The sequence below is a fragment of the Balaenoptera physalus genome (assembly GCF_965194825.1).
Source record: "Balaenoptera physalus genome assembly, chromosome: 1".
Taxonomy (NCBI): Eukaryota; Metazoa; Chordata; class Mammalia; order Artiodactyla; family Balaenopteridae; genus Balaenoptera; species Balaenoptera physalus.
Genome location: NC_138882.1, coordinates 151,315,871 through 151,330,558, shown reverse-complemented (window position 1 = coordinate 151,330,558; position 14,688 = coordinate 151,315,871). Strand labels below are relative to the sequence as shown.

Sequence of the window (14,688 nt, the reverse complement as noted above, 5' to 3'; positions counted from 1 at the left end):
CCACAGGGTTGCCCAGAGGCCCAGAGAGGCCATTCCTAGGGGGAAGGAAGTGCACACTCCCTGAGGAGCATCCCTCAGTTACTCTATTGTAAGATGTCAGGGCTAAAATGGCCCTGAAAGATAATCTAATCTCAGCCTCCTATTTTACAGAAAAGGGATACTGAGACCCACAGAGAGCAAGGGGCTTGTCCACATTTATACAGCCAGTGGCCAAGTCAGGATCAGACCCAATTCTCCAAAGTCTCCATCAGGCATTCACTCCATGGCACCTCACTGCTACCTCTTAAAGTCAGCTGGAGAGGGTAACACTCTCCCTAGTGTTCTGGCAGAAATGGGACATTCACGGGACAACTTGGTTTATGAATGTATCTTAAAGCTTCTCCCATGAGCTCTGCCAGGCAGGGATCATCGAGAGATAAGGAAACTGAGTCTGGGAGGTGATGAGAGCCATGCCCGGATTCAAGCCAGGTCTGTCTGGGGTAAAGCCCCGGCCGTCTCCAGGGTGCTGGGCTGCTGGCCTCCACAACGTGGCACTTCGCGTGTACACAGATGATCTCATCTGTCCTCACCGAGGCCTGTGGCTAGCACTGACCTGCATTCCTGATGCCAGCTCAGTGCCCAGCATCTTTTCTTCAGACCAACCCTGACATCACAGTGTACCATCCTGACGGATGAATCTGGTTAAAGGATGAGGTGAATAGAAAATGGGCCAGAGGGCCTCCTGGGGCTCAGGGCGTGATTTCCCCAAAGCCCTCCTGCTTTCTTCTCACCATCGCACTGCCAGGTTTTGCCTGGTGAGCCGCGGCAGCTCACTGCCAAGCATGGGGACCCCGTCAGCGGACAGGCCGTGAATGAGTGCAGTGTTTGGGACCAGTCAACAAGATGGATGTTGTTTCGGTTCGGCTCCGTGCACCGTAAACATTCTGTGGCAGACGCAGCTCCAGGTGGCTCGCTGGCTCGCGCTCGGCAGCTGGGCCAGCCTGCAAAGGCCCATTAACATGGACATAAACAAGGAGGGCTGGGGGATGGAAGGCAGGAGGCCGCTGGGGTCTGTCCCACTTTTGGAGACAAGAACACAAAGACAGAAATCCAGGAGCCAGGCTGGAGGTGGTGGCAGCCGGGTGGGGAGGAACGAGGCCCCGCCTGGTTCCAATCTTCGCTCTGACGCACATACTGGGTGACTTTTGTTTTGACAAAACTCACACCTTGTCCAGTCCTCAGCCTCCTCATCTGGAGAAACAGGAAAGGGCTCCACTGTCGGCTGCAAGGAGGCCCTCAGAAATGCTTGATGAAGGAGCTGACTGCACCAGCAGCTGCTTGAGGACAAGAACTACATCCGATCCATTTTGGCCCAGTGATTAACAGCACGGGCTTCAGAGACAGACAACTTACCTGGTCTGGAATTCGAACTCTGCCATTCACGCCCTGATGTGTTCTTGGCCAGGTAACCCAACCTCTCTGAACCTCCCTTATCTGTAAGATACAAATGATCATACCTGTTGCACCAGCAGTGGTGAGGGGCAAATGAGACAATGCTTACAGGCGTTTTATAATGCAGTAATAAAAGGTCACTCTCATTCTGTTAGGATTTGTATGCCCCAAATCTCACAGAGCCTTGCCCGGAGCAGGCTCTCAGGATGAAGCGGGTGGCCAAGGCTGGGAAGTGGCCAGGTCTTCTGGATTCTCCCCTCCCGGTCCAAGATGATCTCTGGATCCCTGACCAAGCGCTCAGCCTGCCAGGCGCCCATGTGGGCCTCACAGCCTGGCCCCAGACATCAAGCCCCAGGCCCGTGTGGGAGGCTGTCCAACTTGACGAACATCAATTCTCAAGTGCCAGCTGGCCGAAAATCAATGTGTCAAATGACCAATTCATCAAAAGCCAATTAGCCACAAATTACTTCGCCAAGTGGCTACATTCCCAAATTACCTCAACAGTTACCCAAAACTTATTTATTTTAGCCATTTATAAAGATGACAACCATTTGTGTTGGAGGAGATGGTTTTAGTTTTAGTTAATAAGTTTTGATTTTGTGTTCAGAGCAGCATTTTAAAGAATATTGGGCTTCCCTGGTGGCGCAGTGGTTGAGAATCTGCCTGCCAATGCAGGGGACACGGGTTCGAGCCCTGGTCTGGGAAGATCCCACATGCCGCGGAGCAACTGGGCCCGTGAGCCACAACTACTGAGCCTGAGCGTCTGGAGCCTGTGCTCCGCAACAAGAGAGGCCGCGACAGTGAGAGGCCCGCGCACCGCTATGAAGAGTGGCCCCCACTCGCCGCAACTGGAGAAAGCCCTCACACAGAAACGAAGACCCAACACAGGCAAAAATAAAAATAATAAATAAATAATAAATTAAAGAATATTAAGCTGGTCAAAATCAAGGATCATGGGTTGGTTTAGTCCTCTTATTTAGTATTTACTATTCAGTGTATTTCATTATCAGTTATCAAATGTCAATGTTTCATACAGGAAATCCTGAAGTTATATTGTGCAGTAGGTTGAATGGTGGCTCCTGAAAAGACATGTCCATTTCAAATTTCTGGAACCTGGGAATGTGATCTTATTTGGAAAAAGGGTCTTTTTAGATGTAATGAAGTTAAAGATTTTGAGCTGAAGAGATTATCCTGGTGGGTCCTAAATCCAGTGAAAAGGATCCATATGAGGAGAGACACAGGAGACGACATGACCACAGGGGCAGAGACGGGAGCAACACAGCCACAAGTCATGGAATGCCAACAGCCACCAGAAGCTGGAACAGGCAAAGAATGCATGCTCCCCGCAAGCCTCCAGAGCCAGCACCTTGATGCCAGAATCTTCCACAGCTGTGAGAATAAACTTCCGTTGTTTTTTAAGCACCAAGTTTGTGCTAATTTGTTATGGCAGCCTCAGGAAACTAATACACATTTCTTTCATCATTATTTAATGTCATTTTCTGTTTTGCCTATTACTTTTTTTGGAGGGGGGGATTCTTTTGCTAATTTCTCAAAAAACTTGTTAACTTTAGTTCGTCTGTTTCTAGCAATTAACACACAATGGTGATAGGGCTGCTTACACCACGTCTTAGTTTATTTATTACTTTAAGTATCTTTTAGTACTTTTTATGGTTTACAACCAACTTCTTTTACTCTTTACAATTTCGCATTTATGGTTAAAGTATCAAATTTGATACCAACTCTTTTAAAAAAACTAATGAATCAAATCCAGCAATATATGAAAAGGATGATTCATCATGACCAAGTGAGGTTTATCCTCAGAATGTAAGGTTCTAGATTAATCAGCATAATTCACTAAATCAAAAGAATGAAGGAGAAGAGACTTATGATCAGCTCAACTGATGCAGAAAAAAAATTCACGATAAAAATTCTCAGCACACTAGGAAAAGAAAAGAATGTCCTCAATATAATAAAGTACATCAATGATAAACTACAGCTAACATCAAGCTTAACAGTGAAACACTGAATGCTTTCTCCTAAGATTGGGAAAAAATAAGGATGTCGATACTCACCACTTCTATTCAACATATTAGAGGTCCCACAGCTAGTACAATTAGGGAAGGAAAGAAGATGGCATGAAAATAGAAAAAGAAGCATAACTCTTTACTCTCAGATGACATGATTACTTACATGGAAATTCCTAAGAAATCTCCAAAAAGAAAAACATGGAAAGAATAAATTAATTTAGCAGTGTCACAGGATACAAGGTCAACATGTAAAAACAATTATAATTCTACATACTAGAGGAATTAATGGGGAAATAGAATTTAAAAAGCAATCTCGGGCTTCCCTGGTGGCGCAGTGGTTGAGAATCTGCCTGCCAATGCAGGGGACACGGGTTCGAGCCCTGGTCTGGGAGGATCCCACATGCCGCGGAGCAACTGGGCCCGTGAGCCACAACTACTGAGCCTGCGCGTCTGGAGCCTGTGCTCCACAACAAGAGAGGCTGCGATAGTGAGAGGCCCGTGCACCGTGATGAAGAGTAGCCCCCACTTGCTGCAACTGGAGAAGGCCCTTGCACAGGAACGAAGACCCAACACAGCCAAAGATAAATAAATAAATAAATAAATAAAAATTAAAAAAAAAAAAGCAATCTCACATATAATAACATCAAAAAAACATAAAATTGTTGGGAACAAAGTTAAAGTTTTGTAAGACCTTTACACTGAAAACTATTAACACTGTTGAGAGAAAGTAATCAACACCTAAATAAACAAGGAGAGATACTATGTTCATGGATGGAAGATTCAATATTGTTAAGATGTCAATTCTATCCAAGTTAATCTATACATTTAATGTCATCCCAATCAAAGTTCTAGCTGGTTTTTTGGTAAAGCTTGACTAGTTAATTCTAAAATATATATGAAAATATTAAGGACCTAGAATAGCCAAAACAATATTGAAAATGAAGTACAAAGTTGGGGGCTCACACTATCTGATTCAAGACATTCTATAAAGCTACAGTCATCAAGACAGCGTGGTACTGGCATAAGAATAGATGAATACACATAGATCAGTGGAAAAAACAGAAAGCCCACAAATAAACTCACATTAATATGGTCAACTGATTTTTCCCTAAAGTGCCAAGACAAACCAATAAGGGAAAGAAGTCTCTTCAACACATGTTGCTAGAATAACTGGATACCTATATGGAAAAGATGAACATTGACCCTTATCTCTCACTGTACCCAAAAATTAATTCATAATGCATCATCAACCTGAATTTAAAGCTAAAACCATAAAACTTCTAGAATAGAGTATACCTCAAGACAGGCAAAAGTTTCTTTAAAAAAGCAGGAAACAAAAGAAAAAGTTGATAAACTAGACTGATTCAAAATTTAAAATCTTTGTTCTTTAAGAAACACCATTTAGAAAATGAAAAGGCAAGGCAGATAATGGGAGAAAATATTCCCTACACATATACCTAACAAGACTTGTATCCTGAATATATAAAGAACTCTCACAACTCAATAATAAAAGGATAAATAACCCAATTGAAAAATGGACAAAGGACTTGAATAGATTTCTCAAAAGAAGATATGCACATAGGAAGATCCAAAGATGCTTTGCATCTCTAATCATCAGGGAAATTAAAGTAAAACCAGGGGACAATAGCAACACTGGCTTATTGGAATGTGGGTAACTGGACACTCACTGAAGGGCTAATGATTGCTGCTATAATGAAGGACTGTCTTCCTGCTGGCCAGTTCTGAAGAGAAAACAAAATGCAAGTCCAGCTTCCTGCAGCTCCGGGTCTGGATGACACACCTGGCTTCATTTGTATGGACCTCCTTTTCCTCCTAGCAGGAAAAAGTCAGAAAAACCTCCTAGAGGAGATGACTCGAGCTAAATACTGAAAGATTACTTGCCAGGAAGGCAGGGCATGAACAGCATCAAAAATGCAAGGACCAGACATGCAAGAGCAGGAGGTATCGGGAGCTTTGAGTATTTCAGAGCTGGGATTAGGAAGCCCAGGAATTAAGATGAGCAGGGGCTGGAGCAGGTGGGGCCCGGTGGGCCACCTCAGTAACCTTGGACTTTATCCTCTATCATGATGGAGTCACAGATTCTATCACTTGGTCCAGTTCTGGACCAAGTCCCAACATGCAAACTGTATTATCCATTCGTTCTTCATTGACTCAAGTATTCATTCAACAAACATTTACTGGGCACCTGCTGTTGACATTCTTGTCTCCCCAGCCTAGAGAGAACCCTGCATTCCCAGCCCTGGCTCTTTCTCTGGGATATACAGCCACTATAGAGTGAACTCCTATTAGGTGCCAGGTGCTGGGCCCAATACTATATAAGCAAAATCTTATTTAATTTTCATGTATTCTCCATTTTGCAGATGAAGAAATGAGAGGCTCAGAGAAGAAACTGATTCAAACCTTGGCCTAACTGATTCCCAAACCCCCATTCAGATTGATCCACCCATCTGTGCAGAAACAATACCCAAGTACAGGCTGCAGGCCAGACCCTGTAACCAGCACAGGGGCACAGGTGTTCACAGTGCTGCCCTTGAGTGCTCACACCTGTCTGCCCGTGACTTGCCTCTCCCATCAGAGGGGGAGCCACCTTCCCTCACAGAGGTCCAGGCCAGCCCCCACATGCCCAGGCTGAGTGACGGTGGAGCTGTAGGGAGGGCACCAGCTCGGTCTTATGGACTCCCCTCTCTAGCCGCTCATGACAACAGATGCTCTGTCCCTTTGCCTCCTGGTGGAAACACCAGGCCCAGAGTGCAAACGAGGCATGGTGCCAAGGTCCAGCCTCTTCCACACCAAGCCCACATCTCCCTTTGGTGTAACCAGACCCTGGCCAAATACTGAAGTTCCCAGTACTGCAGCTAGTTGTTAATCCATCTAGAAGTAAGTCAAACAAACAGCAGACACAACCCATAGCTTCCCCAGGAGACAGCTCCCCACACCTCTCTCTGGAGCTCCTGCCAAGTCTGTCCTCCACAGCTAGGCGGCCACAGGCTCTACACACTGCCACCTCACCCCAGGGACCCCCATTTCTGCTCCAAACCCTTTTCAGTGACCCTCATTCCCCAGGCCTGATGGTCACCAGCCTGTGTCCAGAGGATCCCCGAGCTAGCTGGGCTAACTTCTCTGCCTATCAGCCCCTCACTCCTCTGCTCCTGCCACACCCACTGTGACGGACTGAATGTTTGTGTCCCCCAAAATTCACATGTTGAAACCATACCTGCTGTGTGATGGTGTTAGAGGTGGGGCCTTTGGAAAGTGATTAGGATTAGATGAGGTCACAAGGGTGGAGCCCTCATGAATGGGATTAGTGCCCTTCTAAGAGTCAGAAGAGAGCATACTTCCCTCTACTTTCCCCCATATGAGAGCACAGAGAGAAGATGGCCACCCACAAACCAGGAATCGGGTCCTCGCCAGTCACTCAATCTGCCAGTACCTTGACCTCAGAATTCCTAGCCTCCAGAACTGAGAATTAAATGTTTGTTGTATTTTTGTTACAGCAGCCTGAATGGCTAAGACACATGCCCTGTCCCCAAACATACCTCAGGGGCTTTGCTTTCCTAGTCTCTCTGGCCTCTCTTCTCTCATATCTGTGCAGCTCCTTGTCCCCATTCATATCTTGGAGCAAAAGCCACCTCATCTGGGAGGGCTTCCCTGATGCTCTGGGAACCTCACCCTCACACCATCCAGTTTGACCATCTTTATAGCACTCATCATTATTTAAAAGCATCTTGTTTCTTTACTCACCTATTTATTTTCTGCTCTCATGAACTTGGTCTATTTTGATCACCACCTAGATCTGAGAGCACTGCCTCAGAATAATAGGAATTCAACAATTCAACTGTCACGTGCATGAATCCCACAAGGCCCAGCTGAAGTGACGCCGCCTCAGTGCAACCTTCCTGGACACCTCTGCTCAGATCTCTCAGAGGTGCAGACCTCACCAACCCCTCCCAAATCTTTCCCACTGGTGCCCAAAGGCCGGGCTGTGGCTGATTCATCTCTGTGTTCAGCACCTAATATAGGGACCGGTACGCCTCAGGGGTTGAATGAACACATTTTCTCTGAATAAATAAATGAATGCAATTCAGCTTCCCCACCTGTGATAAATGTAAAAGGGCTTTGTCAACTGTAGAGTGCAGAGGGCACTCACGTACACGCGCGCACGCGCGCGCACACACACACACACACACACACACACATACTCCAGGGCCTGACAGTCACAGGGCCTTACCGCACGGTCTGTTGAACTGAATTCTGGGCAGTTCTGCCTGTGCCCCAACTCCAAGGCCAATAGTCACAGCCACACATGGGCCCTGTGCAGCCCCTACCTCAGTTGGCGTGAGTCAGACAACTCATTATCTGAGTGGCCAGGAGGCAGAGGTTAAGAAAACCACAGAGCTGAGTGCTCCGCAGTCCTGGAGGGGGTGTGGAGAGCTGCCTGCACATGTGAGCAGCAGATGGTCAGCCTGGCCAATCGGGAGGGTTCCATTTCAGTGACAATTCATTTTCAGTAATTATCCCTCTCTCCTTTAAAGTCACCTAAGGTAGCCCTCGTGGGCACAGCGGACTTCTTCCCTGGGAGAACTTTCAAGTTACTTGCACTTTTGGAGATGCATAGAATTAAAAGCAGATGTGCCAAATTGAGCCTCCTGCTTGCTGCTCCATCTCTGATTTTTTTTCCTGCCGGCCCACTGTAAATGTTTTTAAAATGGGACCCCGGTACTAGACATGTCAAACAGCTGAATTCAAGGTAGAGGAGGCTGCCAGCAGGGAAGACGGATGAAATTTAAAATCCCTTTCGACAGATTAACTAGAGACACTTTGAAGTCATAAATCATGCAGACAGTCTAGAAGAAGCTAATAATGGATTTCGGTTTTATTCGTATATTTATTATCTCGAAGAGATAGCAGAATGCCGGGCCAACACGCCTGGCTGGGAAATCCACCGGGACTTCCTATGGCTGATTATCAACCAGAGAAGAGGTGGGACAGGAAGGGAGGAGGGACATAAGAACCGACATTAATTATGTACCTGCTGTGTGCCAGGCACTGGGCTTGGCGTGACTTGTTTTGTTTAAGCCAACCATGTGAAGAAGACAATATTGTTCCCATTTTATGGATGAAGACTCTAAGATACTCCAAGATAACTTGTTCCAGGCCACACAGCCTGGCCTCCCTGACGCCAAAGCTCTACTCCTTCCACCCAAAAGAATGCAGGAAAACAGATGGCCCAACGTGACAGCAGAGAGCACCTGAGAGACAGACAGACAGACAGACAGCAAGTGTATGAGCTTCTGCACCCCAAGGGGCCAGTGCCCCAAGGATTGGTGCCCTTTTCCACTGCTGGTCCTTCAGTCTTGCTGTGCCCTCTGCCTGGGGTGCCTTCAGTGGTCACGTCCTGAGCTCACGATCATGTCAGGACCCAGCCTGGGTCTCTGCCCTCAAGAGAGTGCCCTGAATTACAGCATTTTTATATTTGTGTTATATATCCCTAGAAGGCTTCCCTCAAATAAATATGACCGTATCCATTCCTGTATCCTTCCATGGCCACCCAGGAGATGCTCAATGCTGTTTTTATCATTCCCTGATGCCCCAGCACCTTGAATACGAGCATCACATCTACCAAGAGCAGGGGGATGGCCAAGGCAAGACGCTAATATTCATGAAGCACCTCACACATTTTTGGTGCCCGCTCTGTACCAGCACCAGGGATAGAATCGTGAACCAGACATAGTGCCCACATGGACCTTACATCTGAGTACCAGGCACCTTATAAACTAATTTAACCCTATCGACCTAGGGGGACAAGCAACACCCTGAGAGGTCAGAAGGGACGGCCATCAGGGAAGGCTCCCAGGGCAGAGAACAGGGTCCCGGATCTCTCTTTTACAATTCAATGACTCTTCGTCCAGAGCGGTGAGCCCCACACTCTGTGGCACATCGGAATCACGTGGGGGACTTATGAAAAATATATCTGGGCCCTGCCCTAGATGTAGCAAATGAGAATCTCGTGGGATACGGCCAGGGAAGCTGCCTTTTATGAGTGATCCAGAGGGTCCTGCTGAGCTGATCCTGCTGCTAGCCTAGTGTTTGGCCACCACCAAACTTTAAAAGAAAGTCTCCCTCTTTGGCCTGGCACACTCACGGCCCTTCACAGCCAGGCTCCAAACCACCCCTCTGGTTTGAGCTTCCAAGACTACACACACACACACACACACACACACACACCCCATATAGTCATATAGTCCAGGCCTAACAGCTATTTACCGTTCCCCTGATAAGCCCTGAATGTGCAAGCCCAGCCCACCCCATGCTTCATGCCGTTCCCTCTCCCGAAATGCCTTTCACCCACTTCCACCTGGGGAATTCATTCCTACTTATCTTTCAAGGTCCAGCTCAAACATTTCCTCCCTGAAGCCCTCCCGGATCTCCTCCGTGCTTCATAGCCCCATGAATTAGCCCCCGCTGGGCCCCCGCTATCCCCATCACTGGACAGTTGGCTCCTCAGGGCCTCTCCCCAGTTCTCCCGCCAGCCTGACTCCCTGGCCCAGCACCTGGCTCAGAACGGTGTCCTAGAAATGAACAAGGCATGAGATGGTCTCGGAGAACAGGCCATGACCCAAAGATACAGAGAAGGGGAGGCATCACTGGGCTCCTTGTTCCACTGTCCCAGCCCCACTGCAGACACGCTGGCCTCGTCCCACTCGGGGAGGTTGCTCCTCCTTCTGGGCCTTTGCACTAGCTGTCTCCTCTGCCCCGGGTTCAAGGATGCCTGCTTCCTGTCATTCAGACCTCCCTTCCTACAAGAGGCCTTCCCTGACCGCCCCCAGGCCCCACCACTCACTAACCCCTCATCTGCTTCATCTCCCTTCTTAGCACATACCGTTGCCTACATAGTATTCTGGCTGCTCACGTCTGTCTGCCCCACTTGAACACAAGCTCCATGACGGCAGGGACTAATATTTACTAAATCAAGTGGTTTCTGGAAAGCCTGGAGAGCCTTCCTGATTATTCCTGCACACACGTACAGGCCTTGAGAAAGCCATCCTAGACCATTCCATATGTGAGTCTTGGGTTTTCCTCTCCTGACTCACCATGTTCATGTGTCGTCAGTTTTAAGGGACAAAATATTTTCAAAAATTGTTTTAAATTCCATAACCCTATCTCTCAGACAGCTTAGATTTCTTTCTTTTTTAAAAAATTGTGTTAAAATACACAGAACATAAAATTTACCATCTTAACCATTTTTAAGTGTGCAGTTCATGGTATTAAATACATTCCCATTGTTGTGCAGCCATCACTACCATCCATCACCCTAACTCTTTTCATCTTATAAATCTGAAACTCTGTACCCATTAAACAAGAACTCCCTATTCTCCCCTCCCCACCAGACCCTGGCAACCACCGTTCTGCTTTCTGGCTCTATGGTTTTGACCACTCTAAGCACCTCATATAAGTAGAATCATACAGTATTTGTCTTTTTGTGACTGGCTTATTTTGTTTAGTATAATGTCCTCAAGGTTCATTCACCTCGTAGAATATTACAGAATTTCCTTCCTATTTAAGGCTGAATTATATTCCATTGTATGTATATACCACATTTTGGTAATCCATTCATTGGTCGATGGACACTTGAGTTGCTTCCTCAGACTGCTTAGGTTTTAAAACGTTCATTTTTTTCCACTACACCTATGTGTGTGATTGTATCTGTGCATATACACATACACACACATATTTAACATTTTACTACATATTGACACTTGTTTAGTATTTGTAACACTAACTATCAAATCATGAGCATTTTTTCCCTCGTCACTAAGGATTCTTCAAAAGCCCCCTTTGAACAGCTGCATAGTATTCCATCATGGAATTCATTGTAACTTATTTAGTTATTCCTCATTGTTAGACATTTAGGTAGGGTGTTTCCAATTTTTTGCTATTATAAATAATGCTGTTATGAGCACCCTTGAACATAAATCACTGTCTGCATCTCTGAACGCTTCCTCGGGACAACTTCCGAGAAGAGGAATTCCTGGGTCAAAGGGATTGAATATTTTCCAGGCTCACAGAACGTATCGTCAAATTGCCATCCAGAAAGACTGTCCCCATTTACATTCCCACCAGTGACTGGTGAGGGGGCCAACTTCACTGCACGTTGCAACAATAAGCAACAGGATTTCCTTTAGCTTTGCTAATTTGTGAGACTGAAATCAGACTTCATTTTTATTTGGATTTTATTACTAGTGGAGGCAAATATTTGAAAATATCTTTGGCTATCCATATTTCTTCTTCTGTCAAATGCCTGTTCCCATCCTTTCTGCATTTTTCTTATCATTTTGGGGAGCTTTTCTTAGGTATTAAATACATCAGGCTTACATACTTTTCTCATTTTGCTTATTGCCTTTCATTATTGTTTATAAATTTTTACACATAAAAATGTTCTAAATTTTCAAGTAGTCTAATCCAACAGTCTTTAGTTGAGATCACTTCCATGGGCTTTAAGTAAAGCTAGTTCTTTTCCAACCAGACATAAGATAAATATTTCCCTATAATACCTTCTAATTTTTTGTGTGGTTTCATTTTTCACACTTAACTCCTTAATCCATCTGGAATGTATTTTGCAGGATAATGTAGGTGAGGATTTAACTTTATTTTTTTCCCCAAATAGTTAACCAATTGTCCCCATCTGTGTTATTTTTTTCAAGACCCTTATGGCACGGTTTCTACCATCTCCCTTAGTAGCACCACAGTGTAATAATAATCACAAATATCACATATATCACTTACACTTTACAAAGCATTATTCATTTATCATTCATTCATCACGTTTTTGTTGAGTGCCTGTTATGCACTAGGGACTATTCTAAGTGCTAGGAATCCAGCAGTGAATAAACCAGATAATAATCTCTGCTCTCATGGAGCACACCTTCTAATGGGGGAAGTAAAATAAGTAAGTAAATTATACAGGATGTTCGCGATAATGAGAAAAATAAAAAGGAAGGGGGATTGAAAGTATTTGAGGGGAGGACGCACTTCTACATAGGATGCTCAGGGAAGGCCTCACTGAGAAGTGTCACTTGGATAAAGACCTGGGTGGGGGGCTGAGCCATATGGATGTCTGGCTGTAGGGGGAGGACATCCAGGCAAAGGAAACAGCCAGTGCCAAGGCGCTGAGGCAGCAGGAGACCTAACGTGTTCCAGGATCAGCAAGAAGCCAGCGTGGCTGAGGTGGAGCAGGCCTGAGGGCATGAAGGAAGAGCTGAGGCCAGAGGAATAAGGGTGCGTGTGTGTGCATCATGTAGGACCTCCCAGGCCTTTGTGCTTTACCTCCACATCTGGATGAGATGAGAGTTCTGGTGAATTTTAAACAGAAGAGCAACATCACTGATATTTTAACACAGGGTTTGTCAACCTCAGCACTGCTGACATTCGAGGCCGGATAATTTTTTGCTCTGGGAGGCTGTCTTGTGCATTGCAGGATGTTTAGCAGCATCCCCAGTAGCTCACATGTGTACATGTATGTGCACACACACACACACACACACTCTGCTGACAATTAAAAATGTCACTGTCAAATTGTTCCTCGGGGGGGGCAAAATGCCCCCAGTTGAGAACCACTGCTTTAACAAGATCACTCTGACTACTGTGCTGATGAGGGCAAAGGCAGAGACAGAGAACCCAGCTGAGCAGCTACTGCAATCGATCAGTGAGAGATGATGGTAGTAGCTTCAGCCAGGGTGGTGAGGGGTGGCTGGACTGGATATACTGTGAGTGTAGAGGCACCAGGATTTATTGACAGATCAGCTATAGGGAGTGAAAGAGAAGAGTCAAGGATGACACCAGGGCTTGATCCTGAAGATATGTAAGGACGGAGTTGCCATTTACCAAGATGACGACAGGAGAAGAACCAGGTCTGGGGAGACTCCCAGGAGCTATTTTGGTCACGTATGTTTGAGACATGCCAATGGAGACCCTGAAGAGCAACAAGATTGACAAGTCTGGAGTTCAGAGCCCAGGTCAGAGCCCAAGACATGACTCTGGATCAGCAGCAAGTCGATGGTGTTTGAAACGAAGTGATACAAGATGAGCCCACCAAGGGAGACAGCATAAACAGAAAAGCAAGCGGTCCAAGGACTAAGCCCAGGGCCGCCAATGCTAGAAGTCAGGGAGCTGAGGAGCAGTGGCCCGAGTAGTAGAAGAGCAAGAGCCGTGTCCTGAAGCTGTGAGAGGGCGGTGTTGCAGGGAGTAGAGAGCGGTCAACTGCATCCAAGGCTGAGCGTTGTCCATTGGGCCGCATGAAAGGCACTAGAAACCTTGGCTAGAGGCAAGAGCTGTTTGGAGGTGAGGATGGAGTGAGGGCTTGACTGGAGGAGAGCAGTGTAAGACGCTGAGCCAAGGCAGCTCTTTCATTTTGCTGAAATGGGTTCCCAGACCCCTCTCGGCCACGCGTCTTACTGCTGTCACTGCCACAGCAGCCAGGCGCAGGCATCCTTCCCGGCTTCAGGCAGGGGCAGCCTGACAGCGTCTCCTACAAAACACACACATGCCAGGCAACCTCAGACAACGACCCTAAAGTGGGTGGCGGGTTAATGCTTCTGCTGTGCCCCTGACCAGTGAGTATGGACGCCCATGAATAAATACTTTCCCCTAGACAGTGCTCTGAGAGGAATTTTATTTTTTTATTTTTATTTTTTTTAATATTTATTTACTTATTTGGTTGTGCGGGGTCTCAGTTGCGGCACGCGGGCTCCTCAGCTGAGGTGTACATGTGGGATCTAGTTACAAGACCAGGGATCAAACCCAGGCCCCCCGCACTGGGAGCGTGGAGTTTATCCACTGTGCCACCAGGGAAGTCCTTGAGAGGAATTTTAAAGACCCCTTGGAAGGTGAGGCAGCTCAGGAATGCACTCTTTTTTTTTTTTTTATTGGAGTATGGTTGATTTACAATGTTGTATTAGTTTTAGGTGTACAGCAAAGTGATTCAGTTATATTGATACATACACATACATCCACTCTTTTTTAGATTCTTTTCCCCTATAGGCCATTACAGAGTATTGAGTAGAGTTCCCTGTGCTATACAGCAGCGGTCCCCCGGGCCGCTGACCAGTAACGGTCCACGGCCTGCGAGGAACCGGGCGCACAGCAGGAGGTGAGCGGCAGGCGAGCAAGCAAAGCTTCATCTACCGCTCCCCATCGCTCGCATTACCCCCGA

The 14,688-nt window shown here is 46.4% G+C and overlaps 1 protein-coding gene across 5 annotated transcripts in view; it reads right to left on the bottom strand.

Moving 5' to 3' along the window:
- The window catches only part of GLIS1 (GLIS family zinc finger 1), a 225,245-nt gene that overhangs the window by 108,291 nt on the left and 102,266 nt on the right, over positions 1-14,688 (bottom strand). For 3 of the 5 annotated variants that reach the window (XM_082429442.1, XM_082429440.1, XM_082429441.1), the window contains exon 3: positions 1,393-1,473. The exons of the other annotated variants lie outside the window; for them this stretch is intronic. In XM_082429442.1, coding sequence (XP_082285568.1) covers positions 1,393-1,473 — 81 coding nt within the window. The remainder of the gene's footprint in view (positions 1-1,392; positions 1,474-14,688) is intronic. 5 annotated transcript variants of the gene reach the window in all.